Source organism: Emys orbicularis, chromosome 18, assembly GCF_028017835.1.
Source record: "Emys orbicularis isolate rEmyOrb1 chromosome 18, rEmyOrb1.hap1, whole genome shotgun sequence".
Lineage (NCBI taxonomy): Eukaryota > Metazoa > Chordata > Testudines > Emydidae > Emys > Emys orbicularis.
In genome coordinates, this window is record NC_088700.1 from 13209658 (window position 1) to 13231761 (window position 22104).

At 44.1% G+C, this 22104-nt stretch overlaps 1 protein-coding gene across 2 annotated transcripts; it reads right to left on the bottom strand.

Annotated features, from left to right (window-relative positions):
* Window positions 1-8770: 8770 nt before the first annotated feature.
* Window positions 8771-17240, bottom strand: LRRC8A (leucine rich repeat containing 8 VRAC subunit A). 2 transcript variants are annotated; one of them, XM_065418812.1, is made up of 3 exons: window positions 17072-17240; window positions 15084-17008; window positions 8771-9046 (listed from the first exon to the last, which is right to left on the bottom strand). In XM_065418812.1, the coding sequence occupies exons 1-3, from the start codon at window positions 17238-17240 to the stop codon at window positions 8771-8773; spliced, it is 2370 nt and encodes a 789-aa protein (XP_065274884.1). The 2 variants fall into 2 exon arrangements, with proteins under 2 accessions (XP_065274884.1, XP_065274883.1); XM_065418811.1 differs by having other exon boundaries at window positions 15084-17240.
* Between the last annotated feature and the right edge of the window lie 4864 nt (window positions 17241-22104).

Sequence of the window (22104 nt, forward strand, 5' to 3'; positions counted from 1 at the left end):
GAAATACCTCACCTGATGAATCCTAGGATTTTATTATTAGCCTTTTCCATGGCCACATCACAGTGATGGCTCATGGTCATCCTGTGGTTGGCCAGTCCATCCAGCTCTTTCTCCTCCTCTGTCACTTCTAAATGACATGTGTCCAACTTATAGCAAAAATTCTTGTTGTTAGTCCCTAAGTGCATGACCTTGCACTATTAAATTTCATCCCATTTCTATTACTCCAGTTTTCAAGGTCATCCAGATCTTCTTGTATCATATTCCAGCCCTCCTCCACATTGGCAATTCCTCCCAACTTTGTCTCATCCACAATTTTTATTAGCACACTCCCACTTTGTGCCAAGGTCATTAATGAAAATGTTAAATGAGATTGGTCCCAAGGCCTTTCTCTGAGGAACTCCACTAGTAACCACCCTCGAGCCTGACGATTCACCTTTCAGTATGGCCCATTGCTTTAACCAGTTCCTTACCCACCTTTTAATTCTTGTATTAATCCCCATCTTCTCCAATTTAACTTTAATTTCCCCTGTGGAACTGTATCAAAAGCCTTACTGAAATCCAGGTAGATTAGAGCTACTGCATTTCTTTGTCTAGAAAATCGGTTACAGTCTCAAAGAAAGATATCACGTTGGTGTAGCACAATCTACCTTTTGTAAAACCATGTTATAATTTATCTCAATTACTATTCACCCCTATGTCCTTAACTACTTCCTCTTTCAAAATTTGTTCCAAGACCTTGCATACAATTGGGGTCACTAGCAACCCAAGGAGGCAGGAGCATAGAACCTGGATGTGATCATGAAAAAGTTATGGGGAGAGGGGATAATGGTCAGAACAATAGGGGGGGGGAGGTGGTAATAGGGGTCTGGAAATGTGCAAAGTTACAAAGAATTGAGTTCGAATTTTGTTTTGTTTTTAAACAAGTGTAACCATTTGGATAGGTATATTTGAAAGCTTCAGTAGTCGCACAGCCCATGCGGTCTTCACTGCAACAAAGGTGATTTTATACTGAGATAACTGTCTTAATGTAAAATCGTAGTGGAGACAAGGCACAAGTCATTTTTACCTCCTCATAGCTAGCTGATGTATACCTCAGCTGGTGCGGGTATTGGGTTGACCTTGACTAGCTACAGTAAGATTAAAACCTGCCTGTGGCTTTGCCTTCACTAGGGTTTTTACAATGAGATGGTTATCTGGAGGTAAAAACAAAATGCTTTTTTTGCAGTGAAAATATTACTCCAGGTTTCCCTAGAACTCCCCACCTCACTTCAGTGCAACCCTCCTACACTCCTGCTAGCAGAAGTTGTTTTCTTACCTGGCATGTTTTGTTTTATTCCTTTCCCCCCCCTCAATCATTCAGAGTTGTAGAGAGCTAGTGAATAAAGATAATCCCTGCCAAAGGGGTGCTTAAGCCCCATTGAGCTTTATATGACAAAGAGCCCATCTTTGTTCTCCCCTTTCTCAGCTCAGTTCTGCTACTAAAAGCATTTGGTTAAAAACAGCCATGCTGCTGAATAAGACGAGTTTTCATTCCAACACGTTTCTCAAACTATGTACATCCGCCCCTGAAATGGAGCCAGTAGCATGCTAGTCAACAATTTCCCTTGCTTGTAAAAATGCAACAGGGCAAAACCCATTACTTTTACAAACCTAACAGAAGGGGATATTTATTACACACACCCAGTACCCACTTTAACTCTCAGAAAGATATGGGGTGAATTTATTGTCTAGCTGTAATGTACTCCAAAATATGTTCAGCTGTTAAAGTGAAGTCTATTGCTTTTGAAGCCATCAGAAAGAGTGGAAGATTGTATCCAATAGTGCTGGAACAATTTTTATACAGGGTATGCTGAGAGCCATTGAACCAAACTGTAAACCCTGTATATAATGGAAACCACTTCAAGCCAGGGAGTGCAGCAACACCCCCAGTTCCAGCACCTGTGTGTGTATCAGTTTAGGCAGGTAGATATGATGCATGCTGAGGTATACAGTTAATTGGCTGGGAGCAATATTTTGATGGTGACTGGCAGAAGTTTTTTTGTTTGTTCTGCAGACCTTTCTGCTGAAAGGGATAGGGAATGAAATCAATGGGAAAAGAACAAAGTTCTTTTAGAAATCCTCTCCCTAAAAAATCCAAGTCAGCGCTATAGGATGCCACTAATAGATTGCACTCACCCATTCTACATTCACTGCACTATCAGTGATCCAGCTATTTATATTCCTTTCAGTCTATCATTTAGAAACAAAGGGAAAGTATGTAAAGGACTGCGTAGTCATCCCACTCCAACCATTCATTGTATAGTCATAGTTTAACAAAGACAAATGCAAAGTGCTCCACTTAGGAAGAAAAAATCAGTTTCATGCATACAGAATGGGAAGAGACTGTCTAGGAAGGAGTACGGCAGAAAGGGATCTAGGGGTTATAGTGGACCACAAGCTAAATATGAGTCAACAGTGTGATGCTGTTGCAAAAAAAGCAAACATGATTCTGGGATATATTAACAGGTGTGTTGTGAGCAAGACACGAGAAGTCATTCTTCCGCTCTACTCTGCTCTGGTTAGGCCTTAGCTGGAGTATTGTGTCCAGTTCTGGGCACCGCATTTCAAAAAAGATGTGGAGAAATTGGAAAGGGTCCAGAGAAGAGCAACAAGAATGATTAAAGGTCTTGAGAACATGACCTATGAAGGAAGGCTGAAAGAATTGGGTTTGTTTAGTTTGGAAAAGAGAAGACTGAGAGGGGACATGATAGCAGTTTTCAGGTATTTAAAAGGGTGTCATAAGGAGGAGGGAGAAAACTTGTTCACCTTAGCCTCTAAGGATAGAACAAGAAGCAATGGGTTTAAACTGCAGCAAGGGAGGTCTAGGTTGGACATTAGGAAAAAGTTCCTAACTGTCAGGGTGGTTAAACACTGGAATAAATTGCCTAGGGAGGTTGTGGAATCTCCATCTCTGGAGATATTTAAGAGTAGGTTAGATAAATGTCTATCAGGGATGGTCTAGACAGTATTTGGTCCTGCCATGCGGGCAGGGGACTGGACTCGATGACCTCTTGAGGTCCCTTCCAGTCCTAGAATCTATGAAGTCTGCTCTTAGATTTTTTTCCCTCTTCCTGGACTGAGTCCCCCAACCCACAAGGGCTCATCTACTGCAGGGGGAAGTAGGGAACAATCACTCCTAAACAATAGCAGGAGTCATGAACATCTTTCCCCAAGGAGCCATATCTTGGGACATTAAATGCTATATTAGCCAAAGTACTTTAGAGGAACAAAAATAAAGGGAAAATGGAAATAAAAAGTTAAAATTTTTATTTTGTTAAAGTGTCCCGTCTTACAAGTCTTTCAGAGAAAGCATAGCAGCTTTCAGCACTTGAGGTGCTGTTACCCGCCTAAACATAATCCAACATACAAGGCTTAACTCAGTTTCACGATTCTGAAGTGTCATACCAGGGTGTGGGGGGACACCAAGCCACAACTGTGAGAGTATTTTTATAAGCCATGTGAAGTGTTTAAGCCATGAGTTATGCCCTGAGGAAGGGGACATATCAGCTGTACAGACACTCTTAATGTGAGGCCCTGTCAGTTCTTTTCACACAGCCCACACTAGTTTGCAATTAGCACAGCTCCCCATTTGTTCACAGGACTTCCTGAAAGAGCAGAACAGGGGAGAATGTGGGATTTCTAGAAATTCTACATTCAGCTTTTCTTGCCAGGCAGCTTTACTCCATTTTGACTTGCTAGACCGCACTTTCAGCTAGGGCTATACATAGCTACCTGCTATTTTTAAACAGTAAGTTAATGGGTCAGATTTCAGAAGTGTTTCAAAGCAATACATATTAGTCTCCAGCTACCGCAGGAGAAAGTGGGGAGAGAATGTGCACTTCCCCCTGATATTACTTGCCAGATTGGTGCTCAACTCCATGCAGATGGGATAGACAGAACCCATTTTCTTTGATCAGATCTAGCTTTTTTTTTTTTTAAAACTGGATGGTTGCCAGAAAGATTGCAGCATCCAGTGTGTAGCCAAAGGTTTCAGAACAGTACTGCTAAATAAGATTAAAACCTATGTTAGTACTTGAAGTTTTCAACCTCTTGCAAATGCTGAGTAACATCTCAACACAGGTGATGTTACAATTTAAGACATATGACCATTTTGTTCTTCGGTGAAGAGAATAGAAATCATACCAACATTTTAAAGATCATTGCTGGATAAGGACAGAGCCAACAGGAACAGCTGGCCACATGAATGACACTAGTATGAGTAAACTCATCACTAGAGTAATCACCCTACTGCATCTCTAAAGCAGGCACCCCACTTATTCAAAAGATCCATCCTACCTCAGAAGAGCTGGAAGAGAATGGAAATCAGAGACTAAATGAGGTTTAAAAATATTTATTCACGCAAGTCCCTTTCACAAAAGGAAGTGGCTGAAATGGAAAAGGCTTAAATAATAAATTGCATGAAATGGAAACGGCTTAATACCTCACAACTGTTCAATCCAATAAGATTTTGGCGCCCATTTTCCCCATACCTCATCTGCTGCAAAACATGAATATGTCTTCCAGTTTCCTACTCTCATCTCTTAGAACAAAAACTGAGGACCTAAAGTGTGGTTCAGAGACTGAAAGTGACCTTAAAATGATATCCATGCTGATAAACATCAAGAGTTTAGTTTTGTTAAAATTAAGACATGAAAGTGAGCACAGAACAAGTGGTGGAGAAAAAGGTTCTGAGGTAGGATGCTCTAGGGGAGTGACAAAGTAGTTAATACAAAGTAGAAATAAAAATAATGAAGAATACCTGCAACACCCATGAAACAGTTTAGAGTGGCACAGTAACTTAGTTCCACCTGTGGGTTAACAGTGGACCAATAGGTAAGTTCAGCAGAAGAAAAAACAAAACAAAAACCCACAACTGACATTCCAGTGCATTGTTTCAAAGCACAGCAAGATTTAACACATTTAACAGATTCAGCTTCTGGTACCTTGGTTGGTTCAAATTAATTAGTTGAAACTTAAACATCAGGCCACTTACCAAAACAGCTAGAATTCAGTTTACCAAAAAGCTTAGAACTGTCGTTCCTATTGTGGCACAAGTGTACCTGGGATAAATAGTTCAACTCAGTAGTGCTGTTAGGAGACATTTGGCTTTAATTCAAGTTCTGTTTTTAGTTTAGCAGCTAACACAGATGATCCTGGTTATTACTATTAGAATCCTTTGAGAAGACTGCCAGGAAGAAGAGACACCAACCAGACCCTCACTGGTCTGTTTAACCTGAACAGGTTTCCTAGGATAGTACACAGGTCAGTCTCAGCCCAACTCAGCTTCTACCTGACAACCCACTTTAAAAAAAAAAAAAAAAAAGAATGGAGCATTGATTGACATGCCTATAATTGGGAAAGTGTGTGTTAGCTATGTCACTCAAGGGTTGAGTGACCAGGGAACTGTACTGGAAATGAGAACTTGTCCTATGGGCCAACCGTGGGTGCACAGCAGCTCAGGTTTTAACCCTATACTTAAAATTCTCAAGCTTTCTCCACCTCGTGCCTCTGAGATCTGCTAGTGTAGGTCCAACATCTGCTTGAAGGAAGAGGAAAAGTGCATCTCAGCCAGTTCAATTCATGGTGAGGCATTTCAGTATAACCTTGGTTTCCATTATGACAAGTTTTCAAAAACTCTTTATTCATTCTGATTTTGTCCCATGGGGGGAGCTATCTAGACCTCTTGTAACAGTCCTGGTTGAAATATTTAAAGAGCAGCAAGCAGCTCATGTTTCCATGCATGATCAATACTGGTCTTACATTTGCTTTGTGGAGCTGGATCAAACATAGGCAGATACTTATTTTTCAAACAGTAGAAAATAAAACTCTAAAAAGAGGAAGTCTCCCCTCTTTAGCAGGATGGTGGTTTGTCCTAAGGATGAGCTATACAGCAGTTCAGGAGGCCTGCATATTACTATGCAGATTTCTAGACACTTTACAGCATACTTTCTGGAGTTCAGTATGACTATTTATACAAACACTTCAGGACCTAAATTAAATGCAGTTTTATATAACTAAGAGCCCACCTTCACTACAACCAGAAGAATCAGGCGAGCCAGGTGCAGAACCTTAGCTCACTTTCCATAAGCAATGTTATAACTCTGCATAGTCCAAGGACCAGTTAGGTCTGTGTAAGCTACAACTAGTAAGTTGTTTTGTAACCAGGTACCCTGACTGCTGTAGGGTAGATGGGTCCTAATCATACAGTCCCAGAACTGGTTCAGGGCTCAGTAAAGAAGAATTGCAAAACACCAGATTTCATCTGACAGAGTAGGAAAGACAGACTCCCTCCCCCATCTGAAAGGTCCTTACTCTGACCATGGAGAGTTAGTTCAAAGCAGCATTTGTACTGTATCTTGAAACAGATCAATTTTCTGAGTAAGCAGTCTCATGTCCCCACAGCAGGTTCGCTGCCCTCCGCGTTAATACAAAACCCTAGCATGATTGGTAAATCCCACTCTGCAAATTATCAGCATCACACTTCTAAATCCCAGTTTGATCTCTGATATAGTGCATTTTGAAATAGCTAAAACTCTTCCTTTCACCAATAGCCCCATCTCTGTTGTAATTTCAACACACACTAATCCTGTTAGAAATGTGAACCTGTCATCCAGAAGAGTTTTTACAGCACCTTTTTCTTTGGAAAGAGTCATTGCTGGGAAAACATGCAAACAAGAGTTGATTGTGTTATCACTTTGGATTGTTTGACTTTTCATGATGAATGAACTAAGGGAGGCAGACTTTATACCCTTCTTAGAAGCATTTCTATAAACAAACTAAGTTTTCCTAGCTTTCAATGTAGCTTTATTTAAACAGCTGAGCATCAACAAATCCAGAGCCTAGTTAACAGATTGTTTCAGCATTTCTAGTGTGCGTATCTTGTATATTACATCTGATGCAGAAAGATAAGCTGTAGTGTTCCTTATTGCCCAGAATATCTGAGACAGAGGGTGTCTATGCTTTGCCCAACTCAGGGCTTCAGTGGCAGCTTGCCAGGAACCCAGGGTGCACCCCCCCTCCTTTTAGTATGTAGGTAATGCCTGCAAATACTACATATCCCAGCAGGCAGTACTCCAGTCTTGGAGGATCCAAACAGCTGGGCAAGGTGGAGCACTGCATACTGGAGCTGTAGGGTCCATAGGCTTCCCCTTCTAACAAGGTGGCTTTGGGGTGACTGGTGGAAATGTAAGCCACACTTTAACCACCCTGGTTTGAGGACATGATTATGAGTAGCTATCACTAACCTATGTCTGCCTCTGCAAATGCAGAAGGGGATTTGTTGAACAGTCACAAGTTAGCCTTGTTTCAACACAGATTCCTCTCCCCTCACTATGGGGCCTCCCCTCCCAGGGGGCTGGAGAAACCCAGTCCAGGGAGGATTCTTATACTCTTCCTTAACAGTGGGGCAGAGAGAAGAACAGGGTTACCATCCCAAGCACCGAGTTCAATCATGTAGGCCAAGAGGAGCAGCAAGAATGACAGCTGCTAAAATCAAGAGCTGAACGGACCGGAACAAAACAAGCAGCTTTGTAGATTGTATTGATAAAAGATGCTGGCAAAACCTCAAAAAAAAAGAAAAAATTATCCACAGCAAGGGTAGGGAAGAAGCTTGTTGAACATTCCTCTCTGCTACAGGCAGCATCTCCCCTATTTTGAGTTATATTTAACACTGGCTAATAGTGTGTTTGTATTTTTAACGCCCCAGACAAAATGCTGAGGGAAAAAGAAGTTTAAAAAGTAGTTAAAACACTTTTTAAAATTCAAAGTCTTGAAGTACCTCAGTGCTTCTGGCAGAAACAGTCTTACTGCTTTCCACCCAAGTCTTATCTCATGCATTGAGCTGCATCCTTCCTGTCCCATTTACTAAACATAACTGGAATTCAGCCTACTGACAGCCCAATCTAGGTAATGTTCTGGAACAGCTAATTTAGGCAATACCTCCAGCAATACCAGCTAGGGAAGCAGGCCATGCGATCTACTGGTCAGCACAAAGGATTGGAATCTGAAAAGACTGTGCAACCTCAAGTCAGCAGATGGAAACTGGGTTAAAAAAAAAATTTAAACAAAAAAATCAGTCCTGAATCCAAGTTGATCTTTGAGGTAAAATTACCAAAAAATGCCAGCATCTTTAAAAATAAAATTAATAAATAAAAAAGCTGTGCCATCCCCCCTGCCCTCAAAGAGAAGCCCCAACTGATTACATCAGCAAGTAGCATGGAACTATACAAGTGTCACAGCAAAGTAGAGTTGGAGTTTAAAGAGGCTCCCTGGACTTTTGTCCTTTGACTCTAAGACATCCTCAGTCCCTGATGCATGCAAGAGCCCTATCTAGGGCGATGCAACAGTGTAACTGGATCAGCACATTTCTCTCCCCTATATTCAGAGGCAGTTACCCTGAACTAAGTTGGCTCCACCAGCGGTTCTGGTTAACTCCATGGCAGCTTTGGCATCATCCCACTTCTCGTCTTGCAGAACAGCAGCACCTCTTTTGTTCCCGCTGTCTGTTGTAGACGAGCCACCCACTCTGCCTTGGTCCTCACCCTGACCCCGAACCTCCCCCATCCTGCATCCAAGGGAGCAAGCAGCCTTGTTCCCAGTCGTGTTGGTTATTCAAGGATCTCTTTAGCTAGTCTGGTGTTGGCTGGGGCGGTTGGGAGATGGAATTGGAATGGAATGGCCTTTTGTTTCCTGTCTAGTTGATCAGGGGTTTCCCTGCTTTCTTGTCAGCAGCTCAAGCTTGCTCTTTGTCTGCCCTCCACAGCCGCTCCTTGACCTCCAGGGGCAGGGTGTTGAACAGGTCCTCCTCCACCACCAGCCCACTGCGTTTCAGCAGAGGACACTCCCCCAGCTCCACCGGCAGGCACTCCAGGCGGTTCCCCCGCAGCTCTATCTGGGACAGGTTGGTCAGCTCGCCCACCCGCGATGGCAGTGACTGCAGCACATTGTTTCCCAGGTTCAAGGTCCGCAGCTTCCTGCACTGGAAGAGCTCAGGTGGGAGACTCTCAATCTGAAAGGAGAAATCAGAGAGATACAAATGTGACATGTGCTCACCTAAGGCAAGGCAAGCAGACGAGATGTAGTCAGACAAGAGCACCAGCCTCCAAATACTAATTTCTCCCTTAAATGCATTTCTGCTTTCTTCTAGGCTGACCTTTATGCATGAAACGCTTTCCCTAAGATACAGTAAAGCTACTACCTTGTCCTCACGCAGATCTTCTTTTACTGTACTATTTACAGTAAACTGCCACATGAAAATGGCTAGGCCAGAGCCAAATAGAGATTACTGACAGAAGCAGGGAAGATCTGAAACCCACTCACATCTAGTCTGTACAGCCATGTGTTCCCATCGGTGTTTCCTTTGTCCCCTCCCAGAATCCATCCATTATCGGTTCTCCCACTTGGAGTTTAAGCTTTTCACATTGACAGCCCTTCCCTGTTTGCATGGCACCTAGCACCGTAAGGCTCTGATCCTGATCAGGGCCGCAGGGTGCTAGAATAATAAAAGTAAAATGACAGAGAGATTCCATTTTTAAAGTTCAGTGATTAGCCACCTGCCAAAAAATAAATCAATCAAACACAAAAAAACCACTATTCCCAACACAAGTCAGGCTATTCCCTACATGGTTCAGTTCTGATCTGCAGCACACACATCCCTCCATACCCTGGTTATAATCCAGTTTTGCAGCCACATCTCAGTGCTTTCCCTGGTACCCCTAACTACTGCAATTACTGATCATGCCAAGTATTTGAACAGCTCATCACTCTGTAGTTCTCCTACAGAATTAGAGACCAATGTATTTCTCTCTCTCAAATGGAGGACTCTTGCTCTCCCAGCTTTCCCCCCTTCCCTGCCACCAGAACTTCTTAATTGGCACAGCTCTGTCAGTTCCGCAAGACTGACCCAACTTTCACCTTGAAACATCTGAGGTAGAGTTTGAGCCTACCAGTTCTTTCCTCCACAGAAGGAAATGTAAATGACCTCTTCTCTTCCTAGCTGCTCCAAAGTAAACAGCCTGCAGTAACCCAGGGGAGCCCTGCCTTACACCCATGTTATTTGGACAGTTGTAATACATGGGGGGCTCCCTCCCCACCGCTCATTTTCTATCTGCAGGATCAGAGACCAGCAAAAAGGCACCAAGTATACTATATGACACACATTGCTAGGGTCCTCCTCCTAGCCTCTCTCTCATTGTAGCACCTACCCTGCAAGAATAGAGATCATTTGCATTGTAACTGAGGCAGAGACCAGGTCTTATTCTTCTGTGTAGCACATAGGTCCAAACAATAATTCAGGTGGCCAGTGAGCTTCTCCTACAAACATCTGCTCCCTCAGGGCATGGAAGCATTAGTACTCCGATCCCATTGCTATTGTGGAAGGCAACATTCTGCTTCTTCCTTGAGCTGCCCTGCTCTAATCCTGAGGATGGCATGCAAACAAACATCTCCTCCCCTTAAAAGCCTGGCAGAAACAGGGAGACAGCGTTTTTGTCTTCCTCTGAAGCATCAAGTATTGTCCCTGGATGGAAGTGAGGAACTTGACTAAATGGAATGGGGGCAAATCTGATATGGTGAGTTGTGTTCCTAGGAGTGATTTACTAATGAGAACAGCAGGCTAGTGGTTTGTGAGCATTTAAGTGGATATCGAGCCATTAAAAGAAATGGATGATGGGAATTCAGTGTAATATTTGATCTTGACCAGTACAGACCATTTTTGATCCAGTGTGCTGGGGAAGGAGGGGGAGAAGCCATGCAGGTTTCCAGTCGTATACATGTTCTAGTGTCTATTCGAATGCTAGATTTTTGTGCTTCCCAATCTGTTGTATCCCCCATTCCTTCATTTTACTTAGAAAGTAAGCTCTTTGGGCAGGCACGATCCTTTCATTGTGCGCACGGGCGGCACTGAACACAATGGGTCCCTGATCAGGGACCTTCTAGGCACTACCACGATGCTCAACTTTTTGACAGTGTCAAAATGCACCGAGAGAAATTAAATACCCAGCACCATTGGCTCCCCCCCCCCCATGCACCAATAGCCAAGTGTCAGACAGGGAGATTACTAGTCCAATCAGACTGTCATGGTATCATAGTCCGACAACAACACTATAGTTGAAATTTTTATTTCGTTTATTTATTATTATTTTTTTTGCCAGCCATGCCTTCTTCCAGCAATACAAATATAAAAGCTTATGGGGTTGGGTTCAATAGATTCAGGCATCACTTCATGACCTTCTCCTTAACTCAGTGAAAGTCTCAGCCTATCCTTTGTTTAAAACATAATTGCACTCTATTTTAACTTTAATTATGCGCACAAGATCTGCCTGGAGCAGCCATTGGCTACAGAGAGTCTTTAACAAACAGCCAAAGTTCTGAATAAGCTAGAGCCAGTGGAATGGCAACAGCAACAAACAGCAGCTTTATTCAGCCATCGTTATTTGGAACCATCGTTCTGTACAAGCTGCAAAATTCAGCCTGGTAGTCATATAACTAATAAGACCAATCACTTGTTTTCAAGTGGCAGGAGTGGACTTTATCAAAGAAGAAAGTTGTGTGTTACAACAGGGCCTGATTCCCAGAAAGACTGGGTTGTACTAGCCAGCTCCAGAAGTAGCTATTTACTAGGGCTGCTGGGCTAGCAGGGGAGCTTTGAGATAGAATTCTTAGGGTCAGGAAATGCCAGTCTATCAGCACTTGCATTTTCTGCTGCTGCTGACCGTAAATAACCAGGCTTCCTGAGCCCAAGGGTAATTGTGGCCTTGCCTACATCTCTGCAGGGAACAAGAGCTGATTAGCTGTTTCACTGGATCTCCAGGAGACAGGGGGCTAGGCAGGAAAGAGAATACTGCTTCTAGCCTTCATGGTGCATTAGTGTCTTTGGAAAAACAAGATGGGTGGTTCCACATTTTATTGCAAAAATAGAGCTGCCTCAAGCTTCTTTTCATCCAGAAGAGAAACTCCACCCACCGCTTGCAGAGGATGCACATCTTGTCTTAACCCTGTGTAACCTGGACTGTTGAACAATTGCCAAAAAAAGGGTACTGTTCAAAACCTGTTTAGTTCTGCACCTTAAAATAGAGCCTTAAAAGCTTCCTTCACTTTGCTTAGTGCGGCATCCAGCAAGTGCCAGATGACGGATGCTACATTGAAGACTCCTCCTACTCACGGAGGAAAATGATTTTAGTTTTAAACCTATTGCTGAAATGTGACTGGCTATACAATGCCACACACCTTCCCCAATGCCAGGGATGGTAGGTTAGCCACAGCTTAATCGGGTGTTAAGGGTGGTTTAACAGACAGAATGGCTTCTTAAACACTAGCTGTTTAGCTTAATTTTTCTGAAGGTTATAGATCAAAGTTAATGCAGAATGGGCACCACTTCTCTGGCTCCTGGGCTGCCACTTCACTTTTAGAAGCAAGGTGGGTACTGAAAAACAACCAAAAGCTGGTTAGAATTTTAGAAGCCTCCTTGACCATTTATAATACAATTGTTAAGTTGTTTTGCCTCCAGAGTTTTCCCTATAAAAGGCAGCAATACTGAAGAAGTTTTTTGGTAACGTCAATTAGACAGTATCGATTTGTCAAGATGTATCTAAAGCATTAGGGGCCTTATTGCAGACTGAAAAATATGGGTATCCTCATAAGAGGCAGGATTTTGCTGCATATTTCCACCTGAATTCATAATCCCTTGTCATGGCTGGTTGCTCTTTGTGCAATTATGTTACCAGACTTCTTTGAGACCTCCGGTGGGAATAAGTAATCAGATGGACTTTTAAAGCAGCAAAATATTTTGTTCTCATGTCTCTAGCAACAAAGCCTCCAGGGTTTTGTGGACAGAAAGAAACAAGTAGAATTCTAACCAGAGTAGTTTTAGTTTCTATGAGGCATCAGTGGATCTTCAAATATAAATAGGCCAAATGCAGCCTTTAGTTCAACATACTTTATAAGCAATTTACAGTATTTTATGTAACCCAGGTTCAGAACTGCAGGACAATCCACTGGGAGGAGTTATTGAAGTGAAAGTATGTCATAGCAACATCAGGCAGCATGTCACAATCAGGTCATCTCTTTCAAGTTTTGCTGCTCCTAAGCAATTAAGTGGAAGCTCATTAGGACCAAAGTAACTTCCTGATCCCATATTGCAATACCTTCTCTGCTTGTAAGTTACAAAGAAAAACTGCAACTGTGTTAAACCAGAGCCTGATTTACATGTGGAGAAGACATTACATTTGCTGTAGTCTGAAGGTACATGTGCACTTGTATCAGTCAGTGATTAGTCACGTTAAAGGCCCAAGGGCAGGTCAAATCTTAAAACGCTGCAGTGTCACTGTAGGGCTTCAGTGAAGATGCTACTATGCTGATGAGAGAGCTTCTCCTGAAAGCATAGCTACCGTCTCTTGCGGAGGTGGATTAACTATGTTGACAGAAAAAGCCCCCCTATCAACATATACTGACCTAAGCCCTGGTGTAAATAGCACTACAGCGGGTCCCAGATATACATCGGGGTTGTGTTCTTGAAAAGGGTGACTGATACCGAAACGACACATACCGGGGACCTGCTGGTACAGCAGTGGCGTAGGTAGGTGGGTGATGACGGGGGCGGAGGAGTAGGAGCCATCTGACTGCCTCTCCCACTGGCCTTGCGGGGGGGGGGGGAAGAGGGGGCCAGGGGCTCCTGTAAAAATGTGTGCACCACCCCCACCCCCTGCTCCGCCGGGTGCTCCTGCCAGGGTGCAGAGGTTCACCCCGCTGGGATACAGGGGCTTGCCCCTTGCCCCGACCCCCTGAGCGATGTAGTTATACTGATGTAAGTTTGTAGTGTAGACCTGGCCTGATTTAGCTCACTATATAGGCTAAGGACAGTGCACCAACCCAGATATTTCAGCTCAGAGTTTGCTTCTGGTACTACTCACAAAAGGTCTTTTAAAGTGGTAGTTAGAGAAAAGGCCTCACAGAATAAGTGTCTCTAATTGTACAAGACACTAGAAAGACTCCTTCCGAGTCCGACTACTTGTCAACCGGTGGTTCTAGACAGCGTGCTGCATGGACAGGAGCAGCCGTAATCCAACATGTATAAAACAGCATCTACTGGGTTGGTAATTTAAGAAACTGCTGCATGTCTACTGCTGTTTTTTTTAGATCATGTAGATACCAGTTTCCAAAATGCTGTTACCTGCCCAGTGAGCAACTAATGAGTAACAGTTACCTACATTTCTAGGACATTCCTATGGGATGAATATTGGAGAATTACATAAGAAGTGGATCAAGGTCTTTGTAGCATACCACACCTTTAAATCTCTGCACAGCTCCACCTTTATTTTCTTTTGCAAAATATAGGCAGCTAGTTACATCCCACATCCCCTTGTTTCCTATGCTGCTCTTTACATTAACTGTTCCTTTTGCATTGTCCTCCCACTCTCAGCTTTCCACCTGGATTCATGTTGCCCCCTATGCTAGCAACAGTCACTTCCTGGGCACTAGGTAGCCCAGTGCTGTGTGACAAGCCACTTTTCACAAAGCCTCCTATATGCGGATCTCCTTAGCAAGCTTCTCATGGAGGAAGTATTTGATATTAGATTGTGAACTCTTCAAGGCAGGTCCTGTCTCAATGTGTTCTGTAAAGCATTGTGTACACTTATAGCACCATACAAACACCCTGACAGCAGTCCTATGCAGACACACACGGGTGGCTAGTGGCCTCAGTTTATATTGCAAATGGTTTAAGTATACGGTGCTGCATTCTTAAGTGTAATTTCTCAGTTCTCTAGTCTAAGAAACTACTGAAGAGCAGCCAAAACAGCTATGTTTGCAATCTACCCATTAGCCAAAAAGAATTTAATTGAAGATTTGGGTTTGTTTTTGCAAAGTTTCATCCTAAGAAAGTTGTACAGACAAGGAACAAAAGTTAAGTATAAATGGTAGTGCCAAGATAGTGCACACCCCACTGTAGCAGTTAAATGCTTCTAATACACTTCATAGCATGCAGCAGGAATCTTAGAATGCAGCTTTATCCAATCCATGCATCTCCGCCACACTCCCTCCTCACTTACCCTGTTGGCTGTCACAGCTAGGTTCTGCAGGTTCTGCAGTAGCCCAATGTCTGCTGGTATAGAAGTCAAGTTATTGTGGCTGAGATCCAAGTACCGCAGCTTCCGGCAATAGAAAAGCTGGGTGGGTATCTTCTCTATCTTGTTGCGGTTAAGGTAAAGGCGCTCCAAGTTGGTGAGGTTGCCGATCTGCATGGGGATGTAGGCTATATGGTTGTACCACAGCTTAAGGCAAGTGAGACGGTGTAGGTGCTGGAAGCTAATGATCTCCTCAATGGTCTTGAGGTTATTGTCCTTCAGGTCGATCTCTTGGAGGTTGTGGAGGCTGAAGATAGAGTGTGGGATGCGTTCCAGGTCGCAGCGGATCAGCTCCAGCTCTGTCAGGTTGACCATCTTCTTAAGGCTGTTGAGGACAATGAGCTTGGTACCCTCGTTGTTGATGGAGAGCTTCTGGAGGTGCACACCAACGTCCGTCACCACCTGCGGCAGCTTGGTGAGGTTGCTCTTCAGCCGAAGTACCTTGAGCCGCTTCAGTTCCCTCAGTCCGTCGATCACAATGTAACGGTTGTTCTCTGCACTCAGGTTCCCTGTCAAGTGGAGCTCCTCCAAGGTCTTTAGGCTATAAATCCACAGAGGGATTTCCTTGATGTCTGTGAACTTAATGTGCAAAGATTTCAGGTTCTCCCTCAGGAAGGCAAGGGCTGGGGCCTCAATCTTGGCAGCCGTGTGGTAGAGCCACAGCTCCTTAAGGCTGGTGAGCTGGGCAATGCTTGGAGGGATAGTAACATCGGGGATGAGCTCCAGCTTCAACACCTCCAACTCAATAAGGTCAAAGACGGTGTCGGGGATGCCACTCAGCATGAAGAGATGCAGCTCCAGCTTGTCCTGGGAGTTCTTGGTGATCCTCTGCCGCAGCTTCTCCAAGGTCCACTCATTGTTGAGGTTCAGCTGCCGCAGCTTGTTCTCACTCACTTCAGACAGAAAGACAGCGAATCGCTTGGAGTAGAGGGGGTCGTACTGGTCGATCAGGTGCAGCATGAAAGCAAAGTCGTTCTTGACGTCAGGGATGTCACTATAGCTGCTCTCCTCCCGGATGGACTCAAAGGAGTATTTCTTGAGGGATCGCCTCAGCATCCACCAGAGTGTGTACATGCAGATCAGTCCATAGAAGATCACCAGGCTAATGTAGAAAGAGGCTAGGATTTTGAAGAGAGTGGCAAGAGGGTGAGCACAGCGGTACATGCGATAACCTGTCAGGCTCTCGATGTCCACCTTGCAGTCAATGTCAAACCTGATGTTGTTGACATAGTAGACAGTGTAGCAGATGATCAAGATGAATTTGATCACCTTGATGATGGTTTGTCTCATGTAGAGGCGATAGACTATGTCTCCCTCCTCCACGTGCGTGCGGAACTTTTTAACTTTCTCAAAAAGCGCTTTGGCCTGTTCCCCTTCTTTCTTGTCCAAGACGCCCGTCTCAGAGCGATCGACAATCCCTTGCTCAATCCGCGACTTTGTTCTCTGTAGCATGGGGACAGTGGCTTCCACATCCTCACTGACTGTGGAAGATTTCTTCTCCATGGAGCCATTCATCTTCCCAAAGGCAGGCTTGGGATCACTCTCCTCCACCACTGTCTCAGACAGTGCTCTTGTTGTCCATGGAGAGTCAAAACACTTCAGCAGAATAGACACAAAATGCTCCAGCTTGGAGCTGGTCCTTGGGAATTTGAACCAGAAATTGCTGCAAGCCAAGAAGATCAGTGTGTGTAGCAGCACCAGGTAAGGGAAATACTTGGCAAACCAGTGAAGGCGATTCTCATAGCACACTGCATCCACATAGTTATACTGGTGCCGGTCTAGGTCATATCGGATCCCTGTAGGCCCAGTGTCCTGAGATGGGACAAGACTAGAGTTATAGTAAGTGGGGTCTGGAGTTGCAGCTGTCCAACCTCTGAAAGAGTCATTGCAGGAGTCTTTGGTAACCCATTTGCAGGGCAAGCAGATCATTTTGTCCTGAGTGACCTGAAGTGTCCCTCCAAACACTGCAATCATCAGCATAACTATGGAAATGTAGTCCGTGAAGACATCCCACCATGGTTTCAGGATGCGGTATGCTGGCTGGGTATCAGCAAAATAGCGCAGTTCAGTGACAGGAATCATGGTTCACCTAAAAGGAAGCCACAGGCAGATGTTACTGGAAGAGAACAGTTTGTTTTGTTTTTAAGTGAAGACAAGGAAAGCAGGGAGGTCAGATTATATAAAGAAGGTATCTGCTGGCTCAGTCAAAAAACCCCACACAATTTCAAGTCCAATTTTGAGATAAATAAATGAAGTTCCATAATGAGCAAAAGCAGTTAGCTGCTTAGAGGTTTGTGTGAAGTTAGTATGTGGTCTTAATTCCTGACAAATTGGTATCCATCACAAGCCACCACAACTGCATCCTTAATTAACAGTCTGGGGGACCAAGGACTCTCACCTCTAGAGATAGTCACCAGGACCATGTTTGGCTATGTTGATAGGCTGGCATGCAGAGGCTTGCCCTACTATTGCACCAATTCCATGGCTAAGAAATTCAGTTTCTAGTATGGTGAGCCTGCCACCTTTCAAAAGCACTATGTTCACACAAAGCAGGCAGCTACTCGTTCTAAGTGCACAAACATGCTGAAAAATTAGAAAAATTAATTCTGCATTATTGCTGCTGTCCCACAAGCTTGGAAAGGTGTGTTGTCTGAAACTGCATGGAAAATAGAGAACTATTTGCCAGTGTTCCCTCACTAAGGAAGTTCACTATCATCTTTGAGAAAAACTGAGGAGAGAGAAAATAGGGACAGTGGGAAAGGCTGGATATCATGCCTTTCCCCTCCAGTTAGCAGGACTTTGCTCTTTTCTATGCACTAACCCCTGCAAGAGGACAGAGTAATTTGTTCTGTGTGGGATGCAGTTACAAGATTCCAACGTATATGTTCTCTACATTTTCTTGTACTGCCATTATCTTGATAAGTGAGGAAGGGAGGAGGATTAACAGAGAATTAAATTAAGTTCTCCAGTCAGCCACTCCTACCTGACAGCATACATCTCGACAGGGGTTTAAGCATCACAAGGGAACACAAGTTCTGGGAAGCAGAGACATTAGTACACAGCTTACACTGTAGTTCAGTGATGTAGAGGTTTTTTGATTGAGTTTTAAGCCTGTAAACCACACACACAAGATGCCCTGGGACCAGCCTAGGTAATATGGAACCCACTGTAATGCCTCCTTGTCCGTCACTCAGGAGCTTTCATTGGGCTCCTAGCATCAGGCTCAGTTCTAGGTGTAAGGGGAAAGCAGTGGTACAGCCACAAAATAGCGGGAACAAGCGGAGATCAGGAGTGACAAAGCACCAATCTTTCAGCCACTTTGAGGGAAGCAACTAAATAGTAAAGAGATGTGGAAGGCAGGGACCCAGCCCCTTCATTCCTCCCCCCAGTGAAGGCACCTTTAAAGAAGAATATTTTCTCAGAGGGTCTTTATCACAGGTGCTAGGGGAGTGCTAGTAGAGCACTACTAACTCAGTTTACCTCATCCATCCAAGTAATCCATTTCTCCAGCCCCACCCCATGAACATCAGAGCAGGATACTTACTTTCTGCTTTAGGATTCCTGCTGCAGTAGGCTGGAAAAGACTGTGAAACAATTCCATAGTGATGAGCCAAAACTTAATGGCAGGCTGCACTCCCAGGGGATGAAAAGACAAGAGGTTTCACATAGACCCCTCTCCCTCATCCTGATCCCAGGGAACAGAATAGAACTCACATGGAGAGTCCCCTCGGCCCTAATCCCACTGATGCCTCACACAAAGGAAGAGGAGTTCTGTGCTCAAATGGCTGAGATAAGACTAAAACATCTGGAGAAAGGGGAAGCCTATATTAGCCGCACACATCTGCAGGAATGTAGCTAGCTCTAACAGGGCTGGGCTTCCTAAACCCGCCTACACTTGTGGGAAACCACTGCTTCATTTCTGGGTGATTCATATAACAGAAGAGAGATTTTATAAGGTCAGTTCCCCACTGCCACCATTCAGGCTTCACCCCAGGCTTCCAGCCTTCCCATGAGTTTCTAAAGGCGATCTGCTAAGTAGTACAATATCCTCCCAATACTTCCCTAGCAGACAGCATTTAGAGATTGCATCGTGTTGATCTGCAATCATTCATGCTTAGCGCTAGTAGCAAAAGGGGTTAAAAGCAAAGATTGTAATTCATTCATGTTTCTGTTAGAGTGCAGTGTAGGATCCTATTTCATTTTCCCCTCTTCCCTGCAGTCATATGTAATTAAAACTCAGATGTTATTCATTTGTGTTAAGAAGGGGTTGCACCCTGTCTCAATAACTCCTTACAGTCCAAAGGAGAAGTAATAAAGCTATTGGTCAGCCCCCACAGTAGGGTGACCAGACAGCAAGTGTGAAAAATCAGGACAGGGGTGGGGGAGTAATAAGCGCCTATATAAGACAAAGACCCACATATCTGGACTGTCCCTATAAAATCAGGACATCTGGTCACCCTACCTCCCAGCCCCTGAAGATTTTCACCCCCAGAATGTCCAGTGACAGGGTAGAGTTCACCATGTGGAGCAGGAAGTGTTAACTGCCTGGTACTTCCATCTAGTAGATTTTTAAGAAAGCCAGAAGGGGAAGAGCTCATCTCAGGAATTTGTGATCCAGCTCTTAAGGCTGGGATTTGGTTCCAGGATTCCAGACCCTGTCAGGCTGGAACTGTCAGACTCAGCTAATGTCACCAAGACAGGAATTTTATCATCTCTTATAGCAGCAAGTCAGCCATACCAGAGTCGTCACTCTGGCCTGCTTTTGGGGGGTAGGGGGAGGAGGAAGAGAAACACTGAATCCACGAGAAAAAAGCATGACAGGCTTACTGCAATAACTACCTCTGCCAGCTGCATGGGGTAGAAAATCTCCATTTATATCCTGCAATTCCTGATGGGCTAAGGAATTATTTGATTGAAAGTCTGCTGAGTTTGGCTCAGGTTATGGTCTATTTATACTTCGTCAACAAGTGAATCCTCAATAAGGTGGAGGCAGGAAATATTCTGTCTTCTAGTAATAACCATAGGACTGGAGAGGACCTCGAGAGGTCATCTAGTCCAGTCCTCTGCACTCATGGCAGGACTAAGTATTATCTAGACCATTCCTGACAGATGTGTCTAACCTGCTCTTAAAAATCTCCAATGATGGTGATTCCACAACCTCCCTAGGCAATTTATTCCAGTACTTAACCACCCTGACAGTTAGAAAGTTTTTCCTAATGTCCAACCTAAACCACCCTTGCTGCAATTTAAGCCCATTGCTTCTTGTCCTATCCTCAGAGGTTAAGAACAATTTTTCTTCCTTCTCCTGTAACAACCTTTTATGTACTTGAAAACTGTTATGTCCCCGCTCAGTCTTCCCTTCTCCAGACTAAACAAACCCAGTTTATTCAATCTTCCCTCATACGTCACGTTTTCTAGACCTTTAATCATTTTTGTTGCTCTTCTCTGGACTTTCTCCAATTTGTCCACATCTTTCCTGAAATGTGGCACCCAGAACTGGACACAATACTCCAGTTGAGGCCTAATCAGCATGGAGTAGAGTGGAAGAATTACTTCTCATGTCTTGCTTACAACACTCCTACTAATACATCCCAGAATGATGTTTGCTTTTTTTTTTTTTTTTTTTTTGCAACAGTGTTACACTGTTGACTCATATTTAGCTTGTGGTCCACTATGACCCCCAGACCCCTTTCCGCAGTACTCCTTCCAAGGCAGTCATTTCCCATTTTGCATGTGTGCAACTGATTGTTCCTTCCTAAGTGGAGCACTTTGCATTTGTCCTTATTGAATTTCATCCTATTTACTTCAGACCATTTCTCCAGTTTGTCCAGATCATTCTGAATTTTAATCCTATCCTCCAAAGCATATGCTTTATAAGTGTACTTTATAGGTGCACTCTCTATGCCATTATCTAAATCACTGATTAAGATATTGAACAGAACCAGACCCAGAACTGATCCCTGTGGGACCCCACTCAATATGCCCTTCCAGCTTGATTGTGAACCACTGGTAGCTACTCTGGGAATGGTTTTCCAACCAGTTATGCACCCACCTTATAGTAGCTCCATCTAGGTTGAATTTCCCTAGTTTGTTTATAATGATGCAGGATAACTGAAGACTAGAAGTCACACTCTCCTCATCCAACACTCATTCCCCTCAGAGGTAGGGCAGGTTCCACAGGTGCTAGACAAAGCAGTGGAATTAAGGTCATTATATAAGTAGCATATTTTTTTTTTTTAAAACCATGGGGCAGATACAGACCACCAGCTCAGCTAGTACCTTAAAGGTTGCACAGCCTAGCTAACTTAATTGGATTCCAAGTCACAATACAAACTATGCACAAATAGTTTAAAAGTGTCCCAAAAGCTTTTGATAGGCTCTGCCTCCTTCCTATAAAGACAGGCTGTCATAACTGACTTGATAACAGTTTGTACCTATTAAGCCTGTGCTACACCTCAACTGACTCATTTGGAGATGTTATGCAGTCAAGAGGCTCACTACACTGCCTCCAGGTACCCCTTCTTTAAGGTCAGACCTAGGGGCTGCATTCAGGACTTATTTTCCAAATATCTGTAGCTCTATGGCATGCTGTTAGAAGTAATCCCTTTGCTAAGCCAGTGTTCTGTGATTTCCTGCCACATTGTCCCTAAAGGGGTTAACTGAGAAACCAGAGCTCCCAGAGCCAGTGGGAACTCTATGGGAATTTGTCTAAGCAACGGGGGCTCAGGAGAGCTGGAGCACTGGTTTCAGGGTCTAAGGCAGGGGTGGCCAACCTTTGGCTCCGGAGCCACATGCGGCTCTTCAGAAGTTAATATGCAGCTCCTTGTATAGGCACCGACTCTGGGGCTGGAGCTACAGGCGCCAACTTTCCAATGTGCTGGGGGGTGCTCACTGCTCAAGCCCTGGCTCTGCCACTGGCCTACCCCCATTCCACCCCTTCCTGCCC